Source organism: Haemaphysalis longicornis, unplaced genomic scaffold (assembly GCF_048455015.1).
Source record: "Haemaphysalis longicornis isolate Haplotype H1 unplaced genomic scaffold, Haemaphysalis longicornis Haplotype H1 scaffold_2, whole genome shotgun sequence".
Taxonomy (NCBI): Eukaryota; Metazoa; Arthropoda; class Arachnida; order Ixodida; family Ixodidae; genus Haemaphysalis; species Haemaphysalis longicornis.
Genome location: NW_027526295.1, coordinates 153933918 through 153958232, shown reverse-complemented (window position 1 = coordinate 153958232; position 24315 = coordinate 153933918). Strand labels below are relative to the sequence as shown.

Sequence of the window (24315 nt, the reverse complement as noted above, 5' to 3'; positions counted from 1 at the left end):
TCAGTCGTCTACAAGATATTTACCAAGGTAATCGCTAACCGAATTTCTGCAACCTTAGATTTCAGTTAACCTAAAGAACAAGCAGGGTTCCGTAAAGGTTATTCAACAATGGACCATATTCACACGATCAATCAGGTGATAGAGAAGTGCGCTGAGTATACTGAACCCCTATATATAGCCTTCATAGATTATGAGAAAGCATTTGACTCGGTCGAAACCCTAGCAGTCATTCAGGCATTACGGAACCAGGGGGTAGATGAGCATTACGTAAGAATACTAGAGGATATCTACAATGGGTCTACAGCTACGATCATCCTCCATAGGGAGAGCAGTAAAATACCTATAAGAAAGGGTGTCAGACAAGGAACACAATTTCTCCAATGCTATTCACAGCATGTTTACAAGAAGTATTCAGAACGTTGGATTGGGAACAGGTGGGAGTAAGGGCTAATGGAGAATACCTCAGTAACCTCAGATTTGCTGATGACGTTGCCTTGCTAAGTAACTCGGGGGACGAATTGCAAAGCATGCTTTCCGCACTGGGCGAACAGACTAGAACCGTGGGACTGACAATTAATATGCAGAAAACTAAAGTAATGATCAATAACCTCGGGACAGCACAGCGGTTTGACATAGGTGGCGAGGCAGTGGAAGTGGTAAGCGAATATATCTACTTAGGCCAAGTTGTGACCCCAGATCCAAACCATGAGGCAGAGATAATTAGAAGGATCAGAATGGGGTGGGGTGCATATGGCAGACATTCTCAGATAATGAATAGCAGCCTACCATTATCGCTGAAGAAGAAAGTGTATGACAGCTGCATCTTACCGGTACTCACCTACGGGGCAGAAACTTGGAGGCGCACTAAGAGGGTTCAACTTAAATTGAGAACGACTCAGCGGGCAACGGAGCGGAAAATGATAGGTGTAACATTAAGGGACAGGAAGAGAGCGGAGTGGGTCAGGGAGCAAACTGGTGTTAAAGACATATTAGTAGAAATTAAGAAGAAGGAATGGACGTGGGCAGGACATGTAATGCGAAGGCAAGATAACCGGTGGTCAGTAAGGGTAACAGAGTGGATCCCTAGAGAAGGCAAGCGTTGCAGGGGGCGGCAGAAAGTTAGATGGGCAGATGAGATCAAGAAGTTTGCGGGGATAAATTGGTCACAGTTGGCACAGGACCGAGGCAATTGGAGAATAATGGGAGAGGCCTTTGCCCTGCAGTGGGCGTAGATAGGCTGGTGGTGGTGGTGATGATGATGATGATGATGATGAAGAAGATGATATATTTCGCGAAGGCCTTCGACAAGGTCCCTCATATCCACTTGATGAAAAAGCTTACTACTCTTAATATCAACACCAAAGTTAACAGGTGGAACAATAACCTCCTAACCCATCGGTATCAGTCAGTGACCAATAATGATCATTCCTCCTCTTCCCTTTAGCTCAAGTAAGTTCCGGTGTCCCACACGGCTCAGTCTTGGGTCCGTTCTTTTTTGTTATATATATTAATGACATTAACTGCAGCATCTGTTCTACTATCCGATTATTTGCGGATGACGGCGTCATTTATAGGCAAATTAAAAAAAAACTCAAGATTGCTTATTCTTGCACGTAGACCTTAATCAACTGACGAAATAGTGTAGGGATTGCAGATGGAAGTAAATGTGCCCAAAAATAACGCCATAACATTTACCAAAACGAGCGCGTCAGAGCCCCGTCACTATTTTCTCAATAGTATGCCTGTACAAGCCGTAACCATCGTAAAATACTTGGGGGTCCACATAACGACTGATCTAACCTGGAACAATCATATCGATACAATAACCAGCGAAGCGTCTAAATCCCTCGGGTTAATTAGGCGCAAAATGCATTCAGCTAACGTATCCACATAGCTTCTGGCCTACCAAACACTAATTCGATTAACGATAGAATAAGCAGCAATAATCTGGAACCCCCATCAGTCGTATGTCTTAAATAAACTGCAAGCACCCCAAAATAAAGCTTCTCGATTCATTCTGAGGAACTACTCACGAACATAAAGTGTAACAGAAATGAAAAAAAAATAGCTTGAGCTTTCCACCTCTACAACAAAGCCGACTTCATAGTCTTTTATCGGTTTTTCATGGACTATACCACAGCCAGTCTTCTTTCGCTGTCTCGTACATAAAACCCGCTGGTCGCGATTTGCCCCGTTTAGATCATGCATTCAACGTCCAGTCAATATTCGCACGTACTAACCTATTTTCTTCTCGCCACTCTTACTTGCTATTAGGCACTGGAATTAGCTCCCAGGTAACATCGTCACCCTTAGCTACCACGACTCATTTATAAGAGCCTCAATGTATAAACCATTTTTCAATGATTGTGTCATTTTTGAACCTGTGGGATCCGTTAAATGACCAAGTTTGTGTCATTTTGAACCATTTTGAAATTGGACAACTGTTGTGCCCATTTTTGGGTACCCTTATTTTGCAACTATGCATTTCGACATGAAAGCGTTTGTATTTGCATTTGCATGAGTGCTGCTGTTTTTAATCTAACAATGTGTTTTCTTTTTACATCAACCCCATGCAGCATTCATAAGAACCGTTAGGGTAAATGAATAACAAGAAAAGCTCACTACAGTCTTTCACCAAGTCACTCATCTGCTTCGCCGCATCGCCAATCGACATCACGGTAAAAAGAAGGCAGACCTCACCCGCCATGTCCACGTCTTTCTCATATCACGAGTCTTCTACATCGCCCCCTACCTTACTCTCACAAAAAGGGACACTGAAGTTATCGATTGCCTCATCCGCAAAGTTATAAAAAAGCTCTTAATCTCCCTATGTCCATCGCCACAACTACACTACGCCAATGAGGCATTCACAACTCGGTCTCTAAACTCGTCGAAGGGAATCTCTCTGGACAGTCAATGTCTTCGCATCAATCAGACACCAACAGGACTGGCACTAGTACCGCAACATGCCAAGCCCTCAGATCAAGGACAAAAAAATCTATTCCCCATAATTGGCGTCAATTCATACGCACCCGCACTCTCCCAAAACTTTGCATCTTGCTTTGCTCTCCAGTCGTCTCAACACCCGTAGTCAAGCCGAAGAAGGAATTTACGGAACAAAATCCCAATTTTTCACCCACAGGTGCTAGCACTTACTCCAATATCTTCCATCACTTGGCCATGGTATACCCACCAAGGACAAGATACTCATCTGCACCTTACCCAAGGCCACATCTATCTGGGCCGGGGAGGAATTTGCCGTGGCCCACACCATCACTCGAACTCCCGCAACAATTATAATTTCGGATTGTCCAGCAATTTGTCGTAGCTTTCTAGCCGGTAACGTGACCTCTACTACGGGGAACCCTCTCGATCAACACGCCCCCATCGGAATATCGACATTGTGTGGACCCCGGGCACTCCTCAGTAACAGGCAACAAATTCGCCAAGGACAAACCTGCAAACTTTCCCCCCAGGCCCCTGAGAAAACACCAGGCCTTGTTCCCATTCAAGACAATATTTCCGCACTTCAAGACAATATTTCCCACCTCCTCAGCCAAGGAGAAGAAGTAATATTCCGGAAGCTCCAAGCAAACACCTTTCTCATAAACTTGGCTACATCGGATGTACCCGACCCAATACCCTGCCACATGTTAATTCTGCCCTCAGTCATGTAACCTCATTCGTATGATCTTGGGGTGCGCACTTCCCCCAGCCCTTCCACTTTTACCCGCTTCCCTTTCCCTCCCGGAGTTGTGGGAGAACCTGACAGCCAGTGCCAGCTTGGATGCCCAGCAACTCTTGGTGTCCAGGGCTGAGACAGCGCGGTCGCCACATGGTCTCCTTGAATGAGGGACCACTCCCACATCACCAGGCTCAAAATAAAATTTTCAACAAAACAACAACGACAACTGCTGGACCCAGAGACTTAAACTTTCGTGAGTACGCTTCTACAATGTCGTAGGGGCTCACCAAGGTAGGCAGCGAATTATGTTAGCCAACAGGAAGAGCGGCCGCTCCCACACGCGTCGAACCGTCACCCTCGAGAAGGTGATGGTCAAATTCCCTAGATATTTCGCCGCATCACGTTTGATACCGAACTGCTCAGACGCATGCACATGTATGCTGGTAGGTTTTGCTTACGTTGCTTGCATTGTGCGAGCGTCGAAGGCAGCTGATGCGCTCCTCATACTTTATCCGGGAATCAGGGGACCACCAGTTTCGAAACTCGCCGTGGGCATCCCAGCGACTGCCCGAGCGGTCGAAGCCGTGCATCATCTCGTGTGTCATCACGTGACCCAGGCCGCCGCAGTTGTAAGCCGGCGGCGCCGTCCGGGAGAACATAGGATTGCGCAGTATGGTCGCCGGTACCACGATCATGTTGCGCATGTGCCAGAACGCAGCGTTGGTGTGTACCAGCGAGTACCTGCGACGCCGCCATCACAGAGCACGCATTACAACCTGCACTGTAGCGTGTCGGAGATTCACTAGACCTGTGAGGCAGCTTTAAAAGACTGAACTAACTCAGAAATACCCTGTCCTAGACGGGATTTCTACCTTGTAAACCCACTCTTTTCAAGGGACATGAAAAGGATAAAGGCAAAAAAAAAATCGATGGAGCTGCACTCATGCGCAAGACTTGAATGGCGAAGGTATTGTAGGTGAGCCTTGCCGGGCACATAGTTAAGTTGCACTATCATTGTTTATTTGCCTAGTTGCGGTGTTAGTAATCGTCGTAGTACGCATCGAAGCGGTCACCATCTTCTTCCCGGCGAGTAGTGGATGCAAAGTCATCCTCAGCTTTGTAAACTTCCACAAGCGCTTCGTCATCGACTCGAAGCAGTGGTGGGAGGATCTGCAAGTAATCTGCAAGACACTCATAGCAATGTCTCAAATTATCCATAACGGCTTCCAGAGAATGCGGCGGCCGCGGTGACCTCTCCCAAGCAGGGTGTCTTTTCAACTTTAGCATTAGCGCTGGAAGTTTTTTTCTTTTTTTGCTAAAGCCACTGCGCGAGCCGGGGACTCGATGGTCGTCGCGAGCCACGCGCTCTCGAGCGCTCGCCAGTTCCTCGCTCCTCAAGGTTTTTGCCAGTTTTGCGTTTTTTTTTTTTTTGTTTTTGTTTTTTTTTTGCTAAAGCCACGGCAGGTGCCGCGGGCACTCGGCGGCCGCCGCGAGCTCAAGCGCGCGCTCACGAGCGCTCGGCATTTCTTTGTATTTTTTCCTGCAACGGCGAACCTACGTCATGTACAACAGCTCCACTGTTAAAATTGTACTGAGTAACGTACACTAATGCGTCCTTCCGACGGCGCTTCGCCGTTTCATTAACCTTACTGTTTCCTTGGTGGCATTGAGGAAACGTTCTTCGTTTTGAGGGCTTTCGTGGGCTACATAAACAAGAAAATGGTCTATCTCTCGCTCTGTCTCTCCCTCCCATCCGGTCATAACAAAATTCCTGAACGCGTAGTTTGGGTAGGCAGAACTATTCCAACCCACTAAATCTATTAACACACTTCGAACTTGTCAACATTTTTCAACGAAGAGAAAATATGAGGCAAATTTCAAGCAAAACATCAGTACATAGCTACCATTGGCATTCCTTTTTTATTCGAAATGCATGGCTGCTTCATTTTTTCGTTAGCAAATAAAAATACGCGTTAAAAACAATGATTTCATCCCAAAATAAAGAAAAAAGCGCTCTCGCGCGAGCGTAGGCTCCGTGGTGGCATTCCCACAAGCGCAACAGTAACGAAGGGTTCCAGTAGATACCAAGAGAGAAGTGGACCTCGGGAAAATTGAGTGAACTTAATTCAGCAAACACCCACCGTGTTTATCGTGGGAGAAGCGAGGCGGGAGGGGAAGAGTGTGAGCAGTGAACGGGAAAGAGAACACGCATTTATGTGGTAAGGGAGCCAAAGGACTACCGTCTTTCCCAGCATTTGCAGCGAAGTAAGCAATTTTTTGTTTATTTGTTTAGTATTGTTTCTCTTATCTCATTTTTGAATTAATCGCGTGAAGGCACTGGATGAGGTAGGCGTCTGCGATTTTGTTATTTAATTTCAGGACTTGTTGAAAATGTTGTTGTAATACGAACTTTAGAACGCCGTTAGAACTACTGCAAGCTCATGCGCCTGCCCTGCAAACACTAAGGAGAGTTCGAGCACGCGTCTTTGAAACCCTGGGTGCAGACTTAAGATGAGTGTAACGGTTATATAACGCCTTCGAGCGCTTGTATTGCTAACTTTGGCCAAACCCTGTGATTAACTTGCTTCCCTTAAAATTTAAGCGTGCATCTCCCATAGCATGGACGCCATCCACTGACAATGGAAAATGGGGCATAAATCGATTTTTTTTACTAGCCAAGAAACACGCATATTCTGCTGTCTAAAATTAGTAGTAAAATTTTGGTTCTAACGCCGAAATCAACCCACTAATTTTAGGTATATCCTGCTCCTCAGTACGTTCCATGTTTCCCGCAGCTACGCATGGCGTAGCGCATTCAGTTCCTCCTTGATAGTGAGTGAACATTCACCACGCTTTGCGCAATGCCCGTACGTACGGTGAAAGGGGTCAAGGAATCTTTTTCGCCCAAATGCGTATTTAACCGGTTAGGATTAAACACTAACCACACATAGCCCTGACATGTCTTGTATTGCCTCCAAGCAGTTGGTTCACCCAACGTCCTCGCAAATGTAAGTATACATAACTGTGAAGCGCTCGCATTTGTAATCTTTTTCAAATCCCGAGGAAAACTCACGTGATTGAAACGCTGCCCGCCCATGACTCAGCACATGCGCCATTTTTCCTGCAAGTTTGCACAGCCTGCCTCATGTGGTTATGGCGGGAAAATCCAATGGCCCTTGAATGCTCTTCCTGATTTGATTTTATTTGATTTGATTGGTTATGATAATTACCGCGCCGACGCTACACAGGCGGTGAGGCGCGCCGTAGTGGAGGGCTCCGAATTAATTTTGACCACCTGGGGATCTTTTACGTGCGACGAAACCTCGAACACGCGGGCGTTTTTGCTTTTCGCCTTCACCAGAGAAGCTGCCGCCGCGGCCGGCAGTCGAACCCGCGTCCTTGGGCTCAGCAGCACAACGCCAAGGCCACTGAGCCTCCGCGGCATCACCCGCACCATTGCAGAATGGCCGGACGTAAATCGTCAAATTTCGGCTATTGGCTTTGAACTTAAACCTGGTGAAGCAAAGCAAGAGAGAGAGGGAAATATTAAAACAAAGAAAAAGCAAGAACAATGACAACTCGCGAAAAAGCTAAACGTCTAAATGATATAATATTTCAAAACAAAAATATTGGAAATTTTTGGGATAGCGTGGCGTACGCGTCATGATTTTACAGGTGTTCTGTTCACTCCGGTTTTTCTTCAGGGATATTGCAAAATGGCTGCTCGTCGTGGTGAGACCAGACACCGAATCCCCTGAACCCGATCTGTAGCTTGCAACCAAAACAATTATTATTTATAGTTGATATTTATAATAGATATGTACCGTAAGTTCATTTCTGCACACCCGTCCCCATCCCCCGACTTGACGACCCTCTACCACATCCTCGAACACATCACAAGACCCAGAACCGCTCTTCTAAGTATTTCACGACACACAAAGCAATTGTTTTTTCACTGGACTTGATCAAAAGCTGTTGGGCATCGCCTAACACACAGGGCGATCAAAATTAGGTCTACGTTTTTTTAAACGCGAAGCGTTTCTTAGTCGCACGATGTCCCTCGACCGTCGGCGGCGGCGTCCACACGCTCACTGCGCATGCGCGTCGCGGCGAGGCGCAGGTGCGCGTCTCTCCCCCGTACCCTCCTCGCTCTCAACAACAGGTGCAGCGTTGTCCGTCCGCACCCCTCCCCCTACACTATAAAAAAAATAATAGTTATCGGCGCCTGGTTTCGATCCCACGACCCTGTGGGCGAAACGCGAGATACATGGTGCTCTTCCCACTGCGCCATAAAACCGACACAGAATCAAAGGCTACGAGCGCGCCTCATATCCTTGACTCATTCAAACTACGTCAAGTAGCTGCTGATACACGGCAGCAGTTGCATCGATCCCGTCTTCACCTGTTGCTGCAACGCACGACCACTGCTTAAAGACCCCTTAACAGTACACTTTCAGCGACCATAAAGCCGTCGTTCTCAGCGTCCAATAAAACGACAACAGCAACAAATAAATAAATAAATAACGACTTACAATAACCTACTCCTTGCCTTCACTTCTTGCGTCACAAAAAAAAAAGAAAAATTGGGCCCATCTCTCCACGAGGGGGGACTCGAGTCGCAAAATCACGAAATTAATAATTAATATATGAAAGAAATAATAATAATAGTAATAAGCAATAATAGTTAACACATTCACTACCACCCCACCACCAGCCCCCAAACACTAACGTTAACGCAATACACCCACCCCCTACGCGACGCATTTACTCGAGTCCCCCCTCGTGGGGAGATGCGCCCAATTTTTTTTAATTAATCACTTATATTTCCGTGAAGACCACTCCTACAGTGAAGTCATGCGCCCAGGGGGACACAATTAGGTGGCAATTATTGTTGTCGGTGTCTCAATTAACTAGAAATGAACAATTAACCTTTTTTGTGGCTGTGGTAAGCTGCCGTGTGTGTATTGAAAGTTGAACGCAATCATGTTTCTACGCAGTTTCATTGGGCAGAATTCCTCTAGCGCATCCATACTCCGGGATATAGAACTGCAAAGTTTAATTGCCGTTCGCGTGATTACACATCCTGGACAGTGAAGACCGGCGCAAAGCTCCTCCCTTTCGTTCTGTGTTTTGATAGCGGTTCCAAGTACGGCAGGTTGCGATAATGCCAGCCAAGACGTAAACGGTGCCGGTTATCACTTTTGCCTATGCCTTCCCCCCGTTGTCAAACTAAACACCCTACAAAGCAGGCACGTCACATAAGGGAGGAGCTTTGCGCCGGTCTTCGCTCACTAGCAAGCGTAATCATGCAAACGGAATTAAACTTCGCAGTTTCATATCTCGGAGTACGGATGCGCTAGAAGAATTCTGCCAAATGAAACTGCGTAGAAACACGATTGTTTCCCACTTTTGAATACGAACATGCGTGCTTACTGCAGCAACTAACAAGTTAATTATTCAATTTTAGTTAATTAAGCCACCGACACCAATAATTACCACCTGTGTCACCCTGGGCGTGTAACCTCACTGCAGAGGTGGTGTTCACGAAAATCTCAGCGCCTAATTCTTAAGAAACCTGTCGACTTAATTTTGATCACCCTGTAAATTCAGATTATGCAGTTTTCACGATTTTCCCTTAAACCACAGTTAACGTTGTCGTTGCTTCCCCGACACGTCTTGGGAAATTAGGCAGCACTAACCTAATGCTGGAGTGGTTCGTGGTGATCCAAGTGATGGTCATGTTCATGGCCTCCAGCCAAGGTTTGAAGAAGCTTCCAGCAATGTCCGGATATTGGCGGTACGTTCTGTCTATAGCCCTGGTGGAATTGAAGTACCTGGGGTATCCTACGTGCAAAGTCATGGCGTATAGCTTGTGCAGAGCAGCGTTTTTGGTGGCACCGTCAAGCCAGGGCGAGCGCCTGATCAATTCCAGGGTAGTTGCTTTGATGTGGGTCGCCATATTTAAGGCCATGCCCACCGAGGCTGACGTCACTTCCGGGAACAGGTACCAAGAGAGTAATGGCACCTCCATGGCATTACGGACGGCGTCCAGGCACAGCTCTTGCAGCGACTGCTTCTTGTGCCGGTGGGCCACCGCAGGAACCGTGAAAGGTGATAGCGTCCGTACCAGCTCCCAGGCGGTGAGGAGGCTGAGCCGCTCGTTGCCGATTTCAGCGTAGAGTTTGTTGAGGTACTCCATGGCGGGTTGACTGACCTGCAACAATAACAAGCCATGAGTTTCGCCACGAAAAACAACACTATCGGGTTGTTGACATGCATCTTTGACAGGGTAGGGAAGATCAGGGCTATGGACTGTCGGGCCACTGCGGTCGAGGACGTGGAGGTGGTCGCACTCTCTCGAAAGAACCCCGCCACCCCTCCTTAGCGCACGATTACAACGCCAGTCTGCTTCCGCATTTTTTCTCAATTATAGAGCGACTACTGCACCTTGTTCACTTGGCCAAAGAAGAAAATCGCACTTATTCAGGTTTATAAAAGCCTTTCCAACAGTTTATAAATTTTACGACTCTAAATGTTTCCCCATCAAAATTGTTTCCTCCAAACTCGGTGCAATCGACATTTTGCTGAACATGTACGGGGGTGTAAATTCTTCCGCAAAGAGTGCTTAAGGAACAGCACAAAAGAGCTGTGTACTAGGGTTTCCGATAAATATTACCAAGTCTAAAGCAATTGCCAACAGACATGCAGAAAGCACACCTTTCAGCCTCCGCAATTAAATGCTAGAAGGGGCAGATCAATGTAACTACCTATCTTGGGCAGGTAGCTATACCCACACGGAGCGATTCCGATGAATCCGATCAAACCACAGGTAGGAAACCAGGAGTGGGTTTACCCGGCTAGCGGCGATTCGGCAAGTACTCTGAAGAAATTAACCGTATGCTACATTTGCCCGTAAAAGGAAAGCTATACAAACAACGCGTACTTCCGGAATGACTTATAGGCTATAAAGTTAGGGGCTCACTGACAACCACCAAGAATACTTCGGTCGGCCCGGCGAAAGTCTAGGACTAAGAACTAAACTCAGGTGGACGTCTAACGGCATGGCTACTGTGAGATGCGACTAGAAGTAGAATAAGACCGATAACTCGATAGAGGGAACTGCATTATAGGATCAAAAAGGAGTACTTGCATTATGAAGTAAACTCAGGTAGACGTCAAAGTAGCACATATTTGGAAATAGAAATTAAACCCAGTTCCAACCAGTGTGAAATCTGCTGAAACAGCGGAGGTGTGGTTCTCTTGTGTCGGCTCGAAAGTTAACGTCCGCCCGCCCGACAATGGCAGCGCCGTCACCCCGCAAGTTCTACGGTTCGAGCAAATGAATCGGCAGCTAAACGTCGGCGGCGGGAGGCTCCTTTTCCTCTTTTCCTCCTAGCGGGAAGGAGAGGAACCCTTCCTGCGAACCCACTGCGCCCTCTAACGATGGGTCTGAGAACCTGCTCCTACCCCTGCGTTACGCACGACATTCAGTTGACGAACAAAAAGGCTCCACCTACTAACAGTTCCGCTGTTAAGGCGGAGCTTAGCTGGGTATTTAATGCGGCGAACTGATAACTTGGTGATCACCAAAGTAACAGATAAGAGGTGGGAGAAGTAGAGAAAGACCGATAACTCGGTGAAGTGGAAGAGATGAGGGCAGCGCAGTAAAGGAGCACTTAGATGTCCGTGGGAGTCGCCTTTGTACTGCTGTTGTGGACATAAATAGGACAACGATGACGAAAACGGCGATTATTATTATTATTATTATTATTATTATTATTATTATTATTATTATTATTATTATTAGGGTAAGTCTCGTGCCCCGCGCGGGGTACGAGATCTAGCCCCCTCGCGGTGGCTCCTGCCCCGCAGAAGTGACGTCAAACTAAACTAGTCACGTGACTTCCTGTGACGTCACAGTTTTTTTTTTGCACAGTCGAGGCCGTTGCCGTTGTTTGACAGCGTGTGCGCGCAATGTGGGATTCCGGCCGTGGCTCCAACCGCAAGCCTGCGCAACGTTACGTCCTTATCGCCTTGCACAGCGGCTGACTCGCGGCGCTTTTTTCTTGTTGGGAGGATTGTTTGCAATAGTTTATTGAGTATTTTTTGTGAACTTGCTGCTGCTAGTCTTGGTAAGCCTAACGCATCCTAGTTTGGCAAGCTGCTTCGCCCCGCTTTTTTCCGTGCTCCTTTTGTTGCCGTTAAATATGTTGCTAGCTTCATATTGTCTTGCAGTTCGCGTGCCATCGGCTTTATGCTCCTGCATTCGTTGTCTACTTGTTCCGATCGCTACTTGCATTCCAAGCCTTGTATTTTGATTCTGGCGTGAAACGTGTTACGTGCGGATCAGTTTTCTAGCGCTTTGCGCCGTGGCTAACGAGGTAGCTGACTTTGATTTCCAGCGCTTTGCGCCGTGGCTAACGGAGGTAGCTGACTTTGATGACGTGATAACGCGAGCAACGCAGTGTCAGCGGCGTCAGTGTGCACGAATCAAGTATCGTCAGGTAGCGCAGGGCATCGTCGAACGCAATCCGTCCTCGCATGTAGCCTGTTCTGCAATTTTTCTCGCGGGGCACTGCAAGAAACGTTACTACCCCGCGAAACGACCCGTGCACGCTGCATGCAGGGAGCGCAGCTCCACTTTCGTGGGTGGCCTGGTGAATGGGAGAGCCAAGCAGCTGCCCGTCCGTGGGCAGCATAGGTACTCAAGCTATCGCTGAAACCAGCCGCTCACTGGCTGGCTTCCTGTGCAAGGAGGCTCAAGCTTTAAATGTGCAAGTTCGGGAGAAATCAAGCCGATAAGATCGCCGTTTGTGCCAAGCTTGACACTTGTGTTAAATAGTGCTTTCAAGTTTGGTGTGCTCAAGGTAAACAAGTGGCTCTTGTTGTTCATCGAATAATACTATTGTGCTTTCATGATATGCAAGACTTCAAATGAGCTGCGAATTCTAAGCAATCTGTAGGCAGCCATTATTGAATGCACAGGAAACAACGTTTTGTCTACCTTGAAATTTTCTACATAGGGTACGTGGAACTGCCAGCTAGCAAGTTTAATGAAAGGTTGTTATCTGCTCAGTTATAGTAAAGAGGTAGCAAGGCATAGATAGGATAGCCCTCCCTCCTCACCAGCTGATCGTCTGGCAGCGTCTCATAACTTCGTTCACAATTACCGCATGGATTTTATTTCCCTAACCTTTGCCCCACTGCTTCTGCCTTCTTCAACCCGGTTAGTCAACGAACTTCATCCTGCATCTGTTCTGATTATGTATTGTGGTACGCTAGTTTTTTGTTTACTCGTGTTTGGCTTGGAAGTCAACATAACCAACAACACTACTTTCATGCCCACTCAGTTGGATGGCCAGTAATGGTGAGAGCTTCTCTCGAAGGCTTACAGAGGATTCACGAATTCTGATTGACTGTGACATCAATGTACCCATCCGGAGCCCCCTGTGGAATTCAACTTGACGTTAATACTTGTGTTCACAGCTGGTAATTGTCTGCTCTGTGTTTGGAGGAGGGGGGTGAACAGTAAAAGTTTCTAATTGCAAGGAGATATTTCATGTTCTTTTGCTTTTTAACTCTGTGCTGTGTAAAAAACTGTTTCGGCTAATTGCTTAAGTGACTATGCTTAGTCGTAAGGGCCATAATGCAGTGTCCCATATTTTGTTTGCAACGATGCATGCCCAGCAGAGCCCAACTGCTAGAAAGCACATTCTCTGGTGGTGGTAATTAGCTTGAAAAAAACAGGGCACTGAAACTATTTTTTAAGCTAACAAGCCTAAAAAACAGGTTATAAAGCACATCTACGAGGGAATGGTTCTTGTACAGCTTGACATTATCCTCTCCCGAGAGTACTTCATACCTTGTGCAGGAACTGGAGCCGAGGTCACCTATGTGGACGTGAATGTCTTTATTGGTGTTTGTGAATATTGCAGTACAGCTGAAAGCTGTATGTATCCTGGAAGGCTTCAACAATAAAATGACTCCAGTGAACGTACTCCTGCTTTGGTGTCAATGGGAAGCATTGATAAGTGCTTCGCTGTTGACATTTTTGTTAGACAAAAACAGGCTTGATCAGGCACTGTAGCAAGTCTTCATGAAAAAACACAGGAAAGAAACACAAGGAAAGACACTGTTCACCACAGCACCTTTCCTTGTACTTCAGTACTGTTATTGTCGCTGTATTTTCCCCCAAAATATAAACCAACTCTCCCAGATTCACACCTTCAGACAGAAAGCAAACATGGTGTTTGTCAATGACAAGTGATTCTACCAAAATTCCGTGGCTGTGAAAAAAGTCAGTGAGTAGCTCTACTTTCTCTGCACAGTCTGTGGTGTGGAGTTCCTTTTCCACACAAAACGCAAGGGTTTCTTGGCACAATACACAGAAAAAATGCCGAATAAGCAAGTGATGCCTTCTAGCATCAGTCCTGCAGGAAAGCCAAACAACCAAGTGATCTTTTTGCTTGAGTGCAAAGCTCTGCAGAGAAGCCAAGAAAGATTCCTTTTTTGTTGACACCAAAGCTCTGCTGGAAAGCCAAAACGTGTGGCTTCTTTCACTGCTGATTTGCTGTAAGACGGGCATGTGAATGTATTGCAGTAAGGCATTTGTTGTGTACATGTCCTTCATACACAGATAAATAAATATGAACCAGGCTGGCTGTGTAACAAAAACGTCAAGTGAGGTAACAACCAAATGTTTTATGTAAAATGTTAGAATACTGTTTGTTATAAATAGCAATTAATGTTTTAATATGGTGTTGACAGTAGTTAGTGACCTGCTGGAAATCATAGGCTAAAACTAAACAGAAGCAATGTTTCATACAGCTGCAATCGTGTGAATTAGCAAAAGAATGGTTTGGGCCCTAAATTCAGCAGGCATGTTCCAGCTGGGAATGTGTTTGTAGAGCACAACAATAATAAAGACATAGGAAAAAAGGGTGAGCTGAGTTGAGTTACCCCCAAAGTATTGGTAGACAGTTAGAATGCTTACAAAAATTTATAAATAGTTTGGATACCCTGAAACAATAGGGGAAACTTCACTTGCCCTGGTTTTAAGTTTATTAGTACTGAGCTTAATGTACCCCACACAACACCATTGAAGAATGTTACGCCTGCATGGACACAGCAGCGTTTAAGGTATAACACAGTTTTATTTGAGCAGAGGTAAATAAGAGAATATTCCATAATCAATCCATTTATACGTAAATCAGAAAAATTAGGGTTTTTGAAGTGAAGCTCGGAAGCATGCTAAGTGAAAGGGACAAATGGCGAGTTGATGTTGTTACTAATCACAAATTTCAACTCAACCACTTTGCCGGAAACAAACCCCTTCCATGGAGGGAGTGTGTGTAATCGCAAGATTTTCTAAAGAATTTGTGAATGCACTGTACACGTAGGCCAGAAGGTGTTTCGACACCCCAGCCGAGGACTCTGAGTCATCAGCGCTCTTTTCTGCCGTTTTGATGATCAAGGGCTGTTTGTTCAGGAACCACCCCCTTTTCTCCCTTTGGCCACCATCTTTCTCAGTCACTACATTCATGTGCTTGCTGTGGGAGCTAGCAAACATGAGGACCACCTATAGGCAGGATTACCTCAGGCTCGCACAATTGCTGGAGAGGCTAAACAATGTTTTCAAGATCCCCAGCTGTGAGCTTGCACTTTTTTTTTTGCGAAAAAAAAACAAAGACATCTAGATAGGCCTTTGAGAGCTGTCTGAAATCACAAAAGTGAGTATTTTGTGCCCAAACTGGCCAGCTAACCTCACTAGTCGACCCACACGTTGAATGCCTCGCATAAAAATCCAGAGACTCACTGCATTGGCTTATAAGTTATTGCATGGCATTGTGTGGGTGGGCTTCTGGTTTCCACCTATGAAGCCTGTTGGTTGTGTTAGTGTCAAGTCCTGCTGTCAAACTTCTTTTGAGACTTGCACTGCCCTGGAGTGTACCACCGTGGATTCCTTGGAATTTATGTTGGCCATAAAAAATCCTAGTAAATCGTTACAAGCCCCTGAAGCTGGCTGGCAAGTGGGCATTTGTTTAGCGACCACTGTTTAGGGGCACAGTAGGCAGGCTCTTACAGAGGCTACGAAGAAAAAATACAAGGTTCGTTCATTAAAAAGACCTCTGCCCAAAAAACAAATGACATCAATTTTATTGTAAACTTCAAACAAATAAGATAGTACAGAAAATGTGTAGAGCAGTGGAAGTTCCATACACACTTTCCAGCTATTTCTCTATGACATCAGAGAATGTTGTTTGTGCAATTGACAGCCACCAACCTAACCCACCGCAAAAAAAGCATAACTGGGCAATTTCAGAGGGGCCTCCATTCCGTTCGATCGTATCACTTGAGTGCTAACGTACAGTTAACACACAGATAACTGCATTTACAGTGCACGTCCATATGACGTCACTCGTGCGCATATTACATCAATGCAGTTTTAAATTGGGATGTTTTTCACCATTTCTTTTGGTTAAACTCGCACCATTACAGCCTTGACCTTTGCCTATCAATTACATTTGCAGTGTGCTCGCTGGTCATACCCATGGACCCAAACCATCCGCTGAGGCTTTCACGTTCCAGGCACATCTTCAGATTCTCTTTGACGTTGACTATTGAGCCTGCGTAGAACCCATGGGTTTTCACATGCTGGAGACATGATGGTCGGCCAAGTGTATACCCTTCCTGTTACCGTCTGTACAGCTTCTTCTCTGACCCTACCAGCTGGGTGTCCTGAATTAAGTCCCTTTGCATGAGGGGAATCGGTAAAATCTGGCCAACATAGCCACATATACAGAGACGTTAAGGTTATGCCAATGCAGCAGCTATGGCATAAAGCGCCTAGCTAGAGTACCTTTTGGAGGACCCAGTTCCTAATTTGTCGTAGCATCATGTGTGTGCCAATGTGAGGAGCTGAATGCATGATGGAAACTACCCAGCCACAATCTGGGTCACGGGATACGAGACTGCCAATGTTCTCACTCTTTCACATCCTTTGTATCGCAGATGTATTTCTGCCACATTTTACTGTAGTGAAATGGCTCACCACTACAGCTGCAATAATTTCTTCTGAAAAATCTTTTCAAGCACTGAATACCATGCATTTATGATGCAAGAAGCTCATGATCACCAGACTTTTCCGCGCACAAAACGTATTTCGGGTAAACAATTTTAAGCCACAATTCAATCCACTCGAAAATATATACAAAAAAACGCGACAAACTGCCGATTTTCGGTGTTTTTTGCTAATCTCCTTAAAGGGGAAACTACTGTGCTGGGTTGTACGCGGTACATGTGTGGAAACACCAATGATCACCTTTTCTAGCTATCCGTGGTTTGCACTTGTAATGCGCACATGCGACCAGTAAAATATCAGTGGCCGCGTCTAGCCTACGTCCTGAGCACTGTAAGTTCCGCGCTGCTGTCATTTTGAAAACACACCGCGATTTCAAGCCACCCGTTTAGGCATTCTGAACTTGCCGTGGTGCAAACTGTTGATAGCAGATGCCGCCGCGAGGACATGCCGCAGCAGGCTCACATAATCACGCTCGGACGGTGTCTTTTCTTGCGTGGGACGTGGGTTGTTCGAACGGGGCCACTCGGCTGCGCGATGTCGTAGATCTAACGCAGGTACCATCGGCATACAGCAGGCAGTCACAGGTCAGCATTACTCGAGAGCGGATTTCGCTACCGTGTGGAAAGGCTGGCTTGGTCCCCGCATACGGCAACGTTCTCGCACATTCTGATAGTGCTTCTAACTCTATCAACTCTGCTTCATCTACGTTGTCGACCCAAGAAATTCAGGGATTCAGGGCTTTCGGCACTTTCGGATACGCCATACCGCCAGCAGCGGCAGCATCGGCGGCTTCCGCAAGAACGAACAAAAAAATTATTTTATAAAACTTCCAGCAAATGAGTGGCTTCCTGATTTTGTATTAAAATGTAAAAAAATGTGCTTTTTGTATTCTACTAAGCAAAATAATAAGAATTGCTGTTAATATGACGTCACTATGACGTATTTATGACGTCACGCGGGGCAGGAGCCGTTGCGAGGGGGCTAAATCTCGTGCCCCGCGCGGGGTTCCAGACGCTGCCCTATTATTATTATTATTATTATTATTATTATTATTATTATTATTATTATTATTGTTGCGCCGCAAGATGGCGCCTAGCAAGGATTGCTGTCCTCTATGCTCTTGCGTTTTTTACGGTAAACGAAAGTTTTTCCGCTGCATTGCCTGTAAGAAACGCGTGCACACGAAGTGTGTTGTATGGCCGGACGCTGCGCTTCAGCTCCTGAGATCTGGTGTACGGCCCTTCAAGTGCGATATCTGTGAAACGGTTGAGGTGGTGGCTAGGCCTAGTGGAGCCAGTGACGACTTCGGCACGCCCGCAAGCAGGGCTTCTTCCTCCTGCTCCCGTCGTCGAGAATCGCCGACAGTCGTCAAGAAGGCCCCGGCGCCCCCGCCCCAACCGGGTGACCTTGGCGCCGAAGCTGCCGGTCTTCGCGCGCTCCTCATTGACGCGCTGGGAGGAATTTCGGGAATTTCCTTTCTCAGCGACCAAGTTGCCCAGCTGCGCGAGGACAACGACCTTCTGCGCCGGGAAAACGCGCAGGCTTTTGACTGCTTACGTCAGGAGAGGGAGGGAGACCACGCCCATTATGTGAAGCTGGTCGCTTCCCTGCGTGCAGAGGTTTGCTCTAGTGTAACTAAATAAGGTTTTAGTTTGCTCCTTGCGAGCCGAATTGCTTCGCCGCCCCGCTGCCTTGCAGGATGGAGTGCGCGGCAGCTTGGGGAAGCCTTCTTTCACCCAAGTTGTCAACAAGGAAGTGCCATCTTCGTCGGCTACGTCGGCTCCGCTGCAGGCGGTGTCTCCGGTATCCCCGACACTGCCTCCAACTCAGTCCACCCCTTCCCCGGTGCTTTCCGTGTCTGTGCCTGACTGTCACCCTCCCATTTTTGAGAAGAAGCGCCAGAGCCGGGCATATGTGGGTGCATCGAACACATCTGGACTTGACGTCGCTTCGCAGCCGAAGCGCCCCGAAGCTATGTTTGTTTCAAAGCTTTCTCCGACCACCGCCGCTGCTAGTCTCAATGCCCATCTGTCAACTTTAGGTGTCTCGCCCTTGAGCTGCCGACGACTGAAGACTAAATTCGACACGTATGCATCCTTTTATATTTCCTTGAATGAAGAGTGTTTCGATCGCCTAAATGACCCCGCTGTTTGGCCGAAAGACTGCCTCTTTAAGGAGTTTCGAGGCATGTTTCGCGAAGGCATGCTTCACAGCTCTGAGCGCATCACATAAGAAAAACAATCATGACTAGTTTAGATGTTTTTTATCAGAATGTGCGAGGTCTTCGAACTAAGACGACTGAATTTTTTGGTAATGTTCTGGCTTAATTCTTGCTTTCCGCTAATAGCTATATCTGAAACTTGGCTGTGCCCTGATATTCTATCCAGTGATCATTTTCCTCAAAATTACCGTGTATATCGCAATGATCGTGCTTTAACGGGATGCAAACAAAAAGGGGGCGGGGTCCTTCTCGTCGTTAACAAATCTCTCCCGTGTGTGCTACGTAGCGATATTGATAACGCAGATGAGTCATTATGGGTCAAAATTAATTTCTCTAAAACTGAAAAACTTCTAGTTGGGGTTTTTTACATTCCTCCTGATGTAGCTCCTGACGCGTTCAATAAGTTAATCTCCTCCATTGAACAGGTGCTTATCGCTCATTGCAACCGCAAGGTCCTCCTCCTTGGAGATTTTAATACTCCTGGCGTTCAGTGGAGCCAGCTAACCTGTTCCCACTATAACAACCACATTAAACAGAAGGGTTATAGGTTACTCGATTTTTGGCTTTTACTTCTATGGCACAGTGTAATCGCATAAAAAATTGCAGTGGAAATATTCTGGACCTGTGCTTTTCGAACTTTGATGGTGTTAGTGTGTCGCGCTCTGATTGTTCTTTAGTAATACCCGACAGATTTCATCCTCCTCTTTATATTTCCTGTTGCCTCCCCTCATCGCTCCACCGTTCCGTAAATTCCAACAACACGCAACCTCTTTACGCTTTCACCCGGAGAGATTATGTTGGGCTGTATGGCTACTTTTCCGCTACCCCTTGGTCGACCCTCATTGACCACACTGATGCCAATGAACAAGTCGACCGTTTCACTGAGATGCTTGCGGGTATGAAGGAATACATTCCGCAATATTTACCGAAGAAGTTCAAGTTTCCACACTGGTTTTCTTCTGAATTGCGGGATGTCCTGAAACTCAAGGAACGTGCGCACAGAAAGATGAAGCGCTCTGGTGCCAACCAGTTTGCTCAGGAATTCCGGCGCCTACGTGCCCTATGTAAAATATTGCAGAAACGTGATCATACTTCGTACCTGACGTCGGTAGAAACTAAAGCAACTCATCAAGAACCCAATCGCCCGAGCTCCGGTTGATTTGGCAGGAGGCTGGCAGGGCGCTGGTGTTGAAGTTCTTGGAGACGGCGGTCGAATTGACGAACTCGAGGCGTTGTGGTTGATTAAATGAACCGAAGAGTTTATATACGGCTATTTACAGTACGAAAACTGGGTAGATGAGAAATAAAACGAAAAACTTCAAACTTCAGCTAGACGCTAGCTCCGAGTGCGCACAAATCACTCGAGCTCCTCAACTTCGTCTAACTCTCCTATTCTCGGAGCGTACACAAACCGCTCGAGAAACAACAGCCGAGACCCTGTCTCGCCGCAAGGTCCGTCTAGTTGCCCGCTACGGCGCTGTACCCTTAACCTCCTACGCGATCTTAACCTCGACTAGGGGGCTCACAAATCCCAACCTAGCTTTAACGGTCGAGACTCCTTGTCCCGCCGGGAACTGCCCAGCTCGGCGCTCAGGCGAGAACGATTTCAAACGGCCACGTTCGGCCTTATAAAACCTCGAGATCACCCTCTCTCGGGAACACCCTGTAGCGTTCGTACACGCGTATGGGAGTGCCCAAATTCACGTAGACAGCTGTCACTCAGCACGCCACGGAATATTCATTGAGGCGCCGCCACCCTCGGGTCAACGCCCGCAGACGAGCAGGTTCGTGCGACCCCGCGGGGTGAAAGCGAAAGACTGCGACAGTGCGTCATGCTGACCAGGGCGCGACAACAATGGAGACCCGTGCGGTGCTCGTCCCGACGCCGGTAATCCCACCACCTCCGCGCGTCGAGCAGACGTTCCTGGAATCCGGCGGCGCTGTCTGCTTTCTCAATGGGGGATTACCCTTGTGGTATGAGGTGGGCCAGACAATCCGTCTCCCTTGCGTGCCGTGACGAATTGGCGTCGACTGCTCTGCAGTAGCCCCGTGTACATGGACGCGACGGGGGCAGGGTGAGTTGAGTGGCGGGTTGAGCTTACCTCGACGCGTCCGAGTTTATATGAACCCCGTCCACAGAATCGAGGTGAGGGGAGCGGCGGGGTTCACGGAAAAGGGGCTACCGTATTTTCACGATTCTAACGCGCACCCTCTTTTGCTAAAAGCTAGCTTAATATTTGTGTGCGCGTTACAATCGGGCTCAAAACCGAAATAGGCTTTAAAGCGGCCAGCAGCATTGCCATGCGCAACGGACACGAACTTGAAGTACCCGCAAAATCCAACTCAATTCAATAAAAACAATCCGTCAACACCACATGAGTGAATTTCGGCGCACTTATTCCTCAATGGCATGCCGCATACCCTGGTCAGCTGTTGCACATTTTTTTGTGCTTCTGCTTAGCCCCTAACGCTTAGAATTATGAAGATCAAGGCACTTGAAATCGCAAGCAGCTTCAGTGTTCCCCGCTATAATTTTATTTCCAGCAGCAGCTGGGTAAGCAACCTTGTGAAGCACAATTCATTTTTGGCTTCCAGAGCTGCATACGCCAAATAAAATCTCCCTCTTCCAGGTACGTGGTGTCATGTCTTTTCCAACTGCGCAGTACCGTCAGTGTCACATTTTTTTTCCCCAATTTTCCTGCGCGAAGTTACCCGCGCGTTACGATTGGGGGTGCGTTAGAACCCCGTAAATACGGTATTCTGCTCCCCGCGGCCCGCCGACTCAGCCCGACCAGCGAGCTAACCCACCCCCTGCCTCCGAGTTGACTGGACTCGCCGCGACGGCTCTCTGACCCACCCCGTCCGCTTATACATGGGGGTGTCGAGTCCAAAAAACCTGTTTATTTTGACTCAACGCGCCCTCGTCGGGCCAATGTAAACGGGGCTATAGTGTTGGCAGTGCTACGTCGTCAGACAGAGTGGCGGGTTCTCACGCGCAGCCCGGGCGCCTGGCCGCTAATCTCATAAGTGGACCTCACAGTATCCTACTTCGTCGTTGAGGTTATTACAGCGGAGCTGTTCTAGGACTAGCCTTGACGATGATATCTTCACTCTCTCTGGAGCAGGTCTCTCAGCCGCGCGGAAACCACTTCTCAGTAAAGAAAAAATCGTACAAATTCTGCAGAAATTCAGACAATTATCTACTAATACGTAGCATTCTTTTAAGCCCCTTGTGTTGAGTGTGAGTTTTTTAGCGCCAATATTTTTTGTTTTACTAAATACTGTCCGACTAATTATATCCATTCGCGTTAATATAACGATTAGAAGTAGGACATTACTGTGGATATGCAGGACATTACGCGGTTCGCCCTTTTCCGTAATTATTTTATATTTTCCTTATTTTTTTAGTTTCTCCAACTTTCGTTCCACCAATTATCTTCATATATGCTATTATAACGATTACAGGTGAAACTTTTGCGAAATCTGCCATATAGTGGAAATGCCATGAGTTATACGTTTTGCCATTTTCCGTATTTTTTTTTTTTATTTTTGAGTTATTCAAAATTTCGTCCGACCAATTACCTCCATGTACGTTATTATAACGTTTACATTTGGAACTTTCGCGAAATCTGCATTATTGCGGATATGCAGGGCGTTGCATGGTTCGCCATTTTTCGTAATTATTGTATGTATTTTTTTTCTCTAGTTTTTCAAAATTTCGTGCGACGACTTATCTTTATTTCAGCTATTATAACGATTACAGGTGGAACTTTCGCGAAATCTGCAATATTGTGGAAATGCAGGGCGTACACGTTTCGCCATTTTCTGTAATTTCTTAATTTTTTTCCTGTTTTAGAAATTTCGCACGACCAATTATCTCCATTTACGTTATTACAACGATTACATTGAAACTTTCCCGAAATCTGCATTATTATGGAAATGTAGGGCGTTACCCCGTTCGCCAGTTTCTGTAATTTGATATTTTCTTATTTTTTTAGTTTTTCAGAGTTTTGTTTGACCATTGTCTCAATTTACGCTATTATAACGATTACAGGTGGTACTTTCGCGAAATCTGCATTATTGTGGAAATGCCGAACGCTACACGTTTCGCCATTTTATGCAATTTTTTTGTATTTTTCTTATTTTTCGTTTTTCAAAATTTCGTGGGACCAGTTATCTCCACTTAACAGCTATTACCGGTGAAACTTCCGCGATATCTACATTTTTCTGGAAATGGAGGGCGTTAAGCCCGTTCTACATGGGGCGAATTTCGCCTGCGAATTCGCAGTTGCGGCGCCGCGCGTGCGGCAAAACGACTTATTTTCCTATTTTCACTGCTGGGACATATTGCCACATGCTAAGCGGCGTTCACAAGAGAAGTTCGACTCTTCCAACCATTTGGAAATTCGCCACAGCAACATGAATATAACGTTTTGGTGCACGAGCGGCGCCGCAGCTGCAAATTCGTAAGCGAAATTCGCCCCATGTAGAACGGGCTTTACACGGTCCTGACTGTGGGAGTACTCGGCAAAGAATGCTACGCACTAAAAAAAAAAAAAAAAAACAGAACGTCCTAGGGATTTCACGTTTTGATATAATACGGCTTATATTGCCCCTGAAAAGTGTTCTTCCCAAAATTCGTTTGGGTTTTTGGGTGAAGCCGACTTCAAGGAAATTGGTGTGAGCTTGTACGTTGCAAGGTGTGTTTTCCACCATTGTTTGTTGCACAGTGAAGCGTGGCCACCTACGTAGGGAGTACGATTACCGAAAACGGCTTAGAACTATTGTGTTATCATAAGTATCCAAAAACAAATTATATGACAATTAGCCACTGAGACGACTCTACCATTATGCCGAGTTTATTTTACTCGTCGTATTGCAAACGCTGCAGAATTACTTTCTGCTGTCAACAAGGACATCTGCAGAGGAAATTAAGATACGAAAAAGGGATGTAGCTGTTGTTCTACAGCAACCATCCGGAAACAAATTTAATGACAATTAGCCACTAAAACGACTCTTACATACGCATAAGAATGAAGCCGTAGCCAAACGGAATATTCGTAAAGACAACCCACTACTCCGCTGTTTCAGCACATTTCACACTGGGTGAAACAGGGTTTACTTTTTTGCGTGAGTGAGCCTGGCCACTTGCAAACTCCTCAGAGCTGCAAGCCAAAACGCAGGTTACGGTGATCAGGGAACGGAACGGTAGGTCTATCAAATTGGTAGTCAATTCTGTCTTCAACGCGAATTGTTTATTGTGGTGTGCAAGTCTAATCCGCTTAAATTTTTACAAACAAAGGTATTGCAGCGGGAACGCATCCACAT

General features: G+C 46.5%; 1 protein-coding gene across 1 annotated transcript in view; it reads right to left on the bottom strand.

The window, feature by feature from the left end:
• The window catches only part of LOC144168371 (endothelin-converting enzyme 1-like), a 28112-nt gene extending 18228 nt beyond the window's left edge, over positions 1-9884 (bottom strand). Inside the window, exons 1-2 of the mRNA XM_077697373.1 lie at positions 9385-9884; positions 4144-4426 (exon numbers count right to left, since the gene is read on the bottom strand). Coding sequence (XP_077553499.1) covers positions 4144-4426; positions 9385-9884 — 783 coding nt within the window. The remainder of the gene's footprint in view (positions 1-4143; positions 4427-9384) is intronic.
• Positions 9885-24315: the final 14431 nt, after the last annotated feature.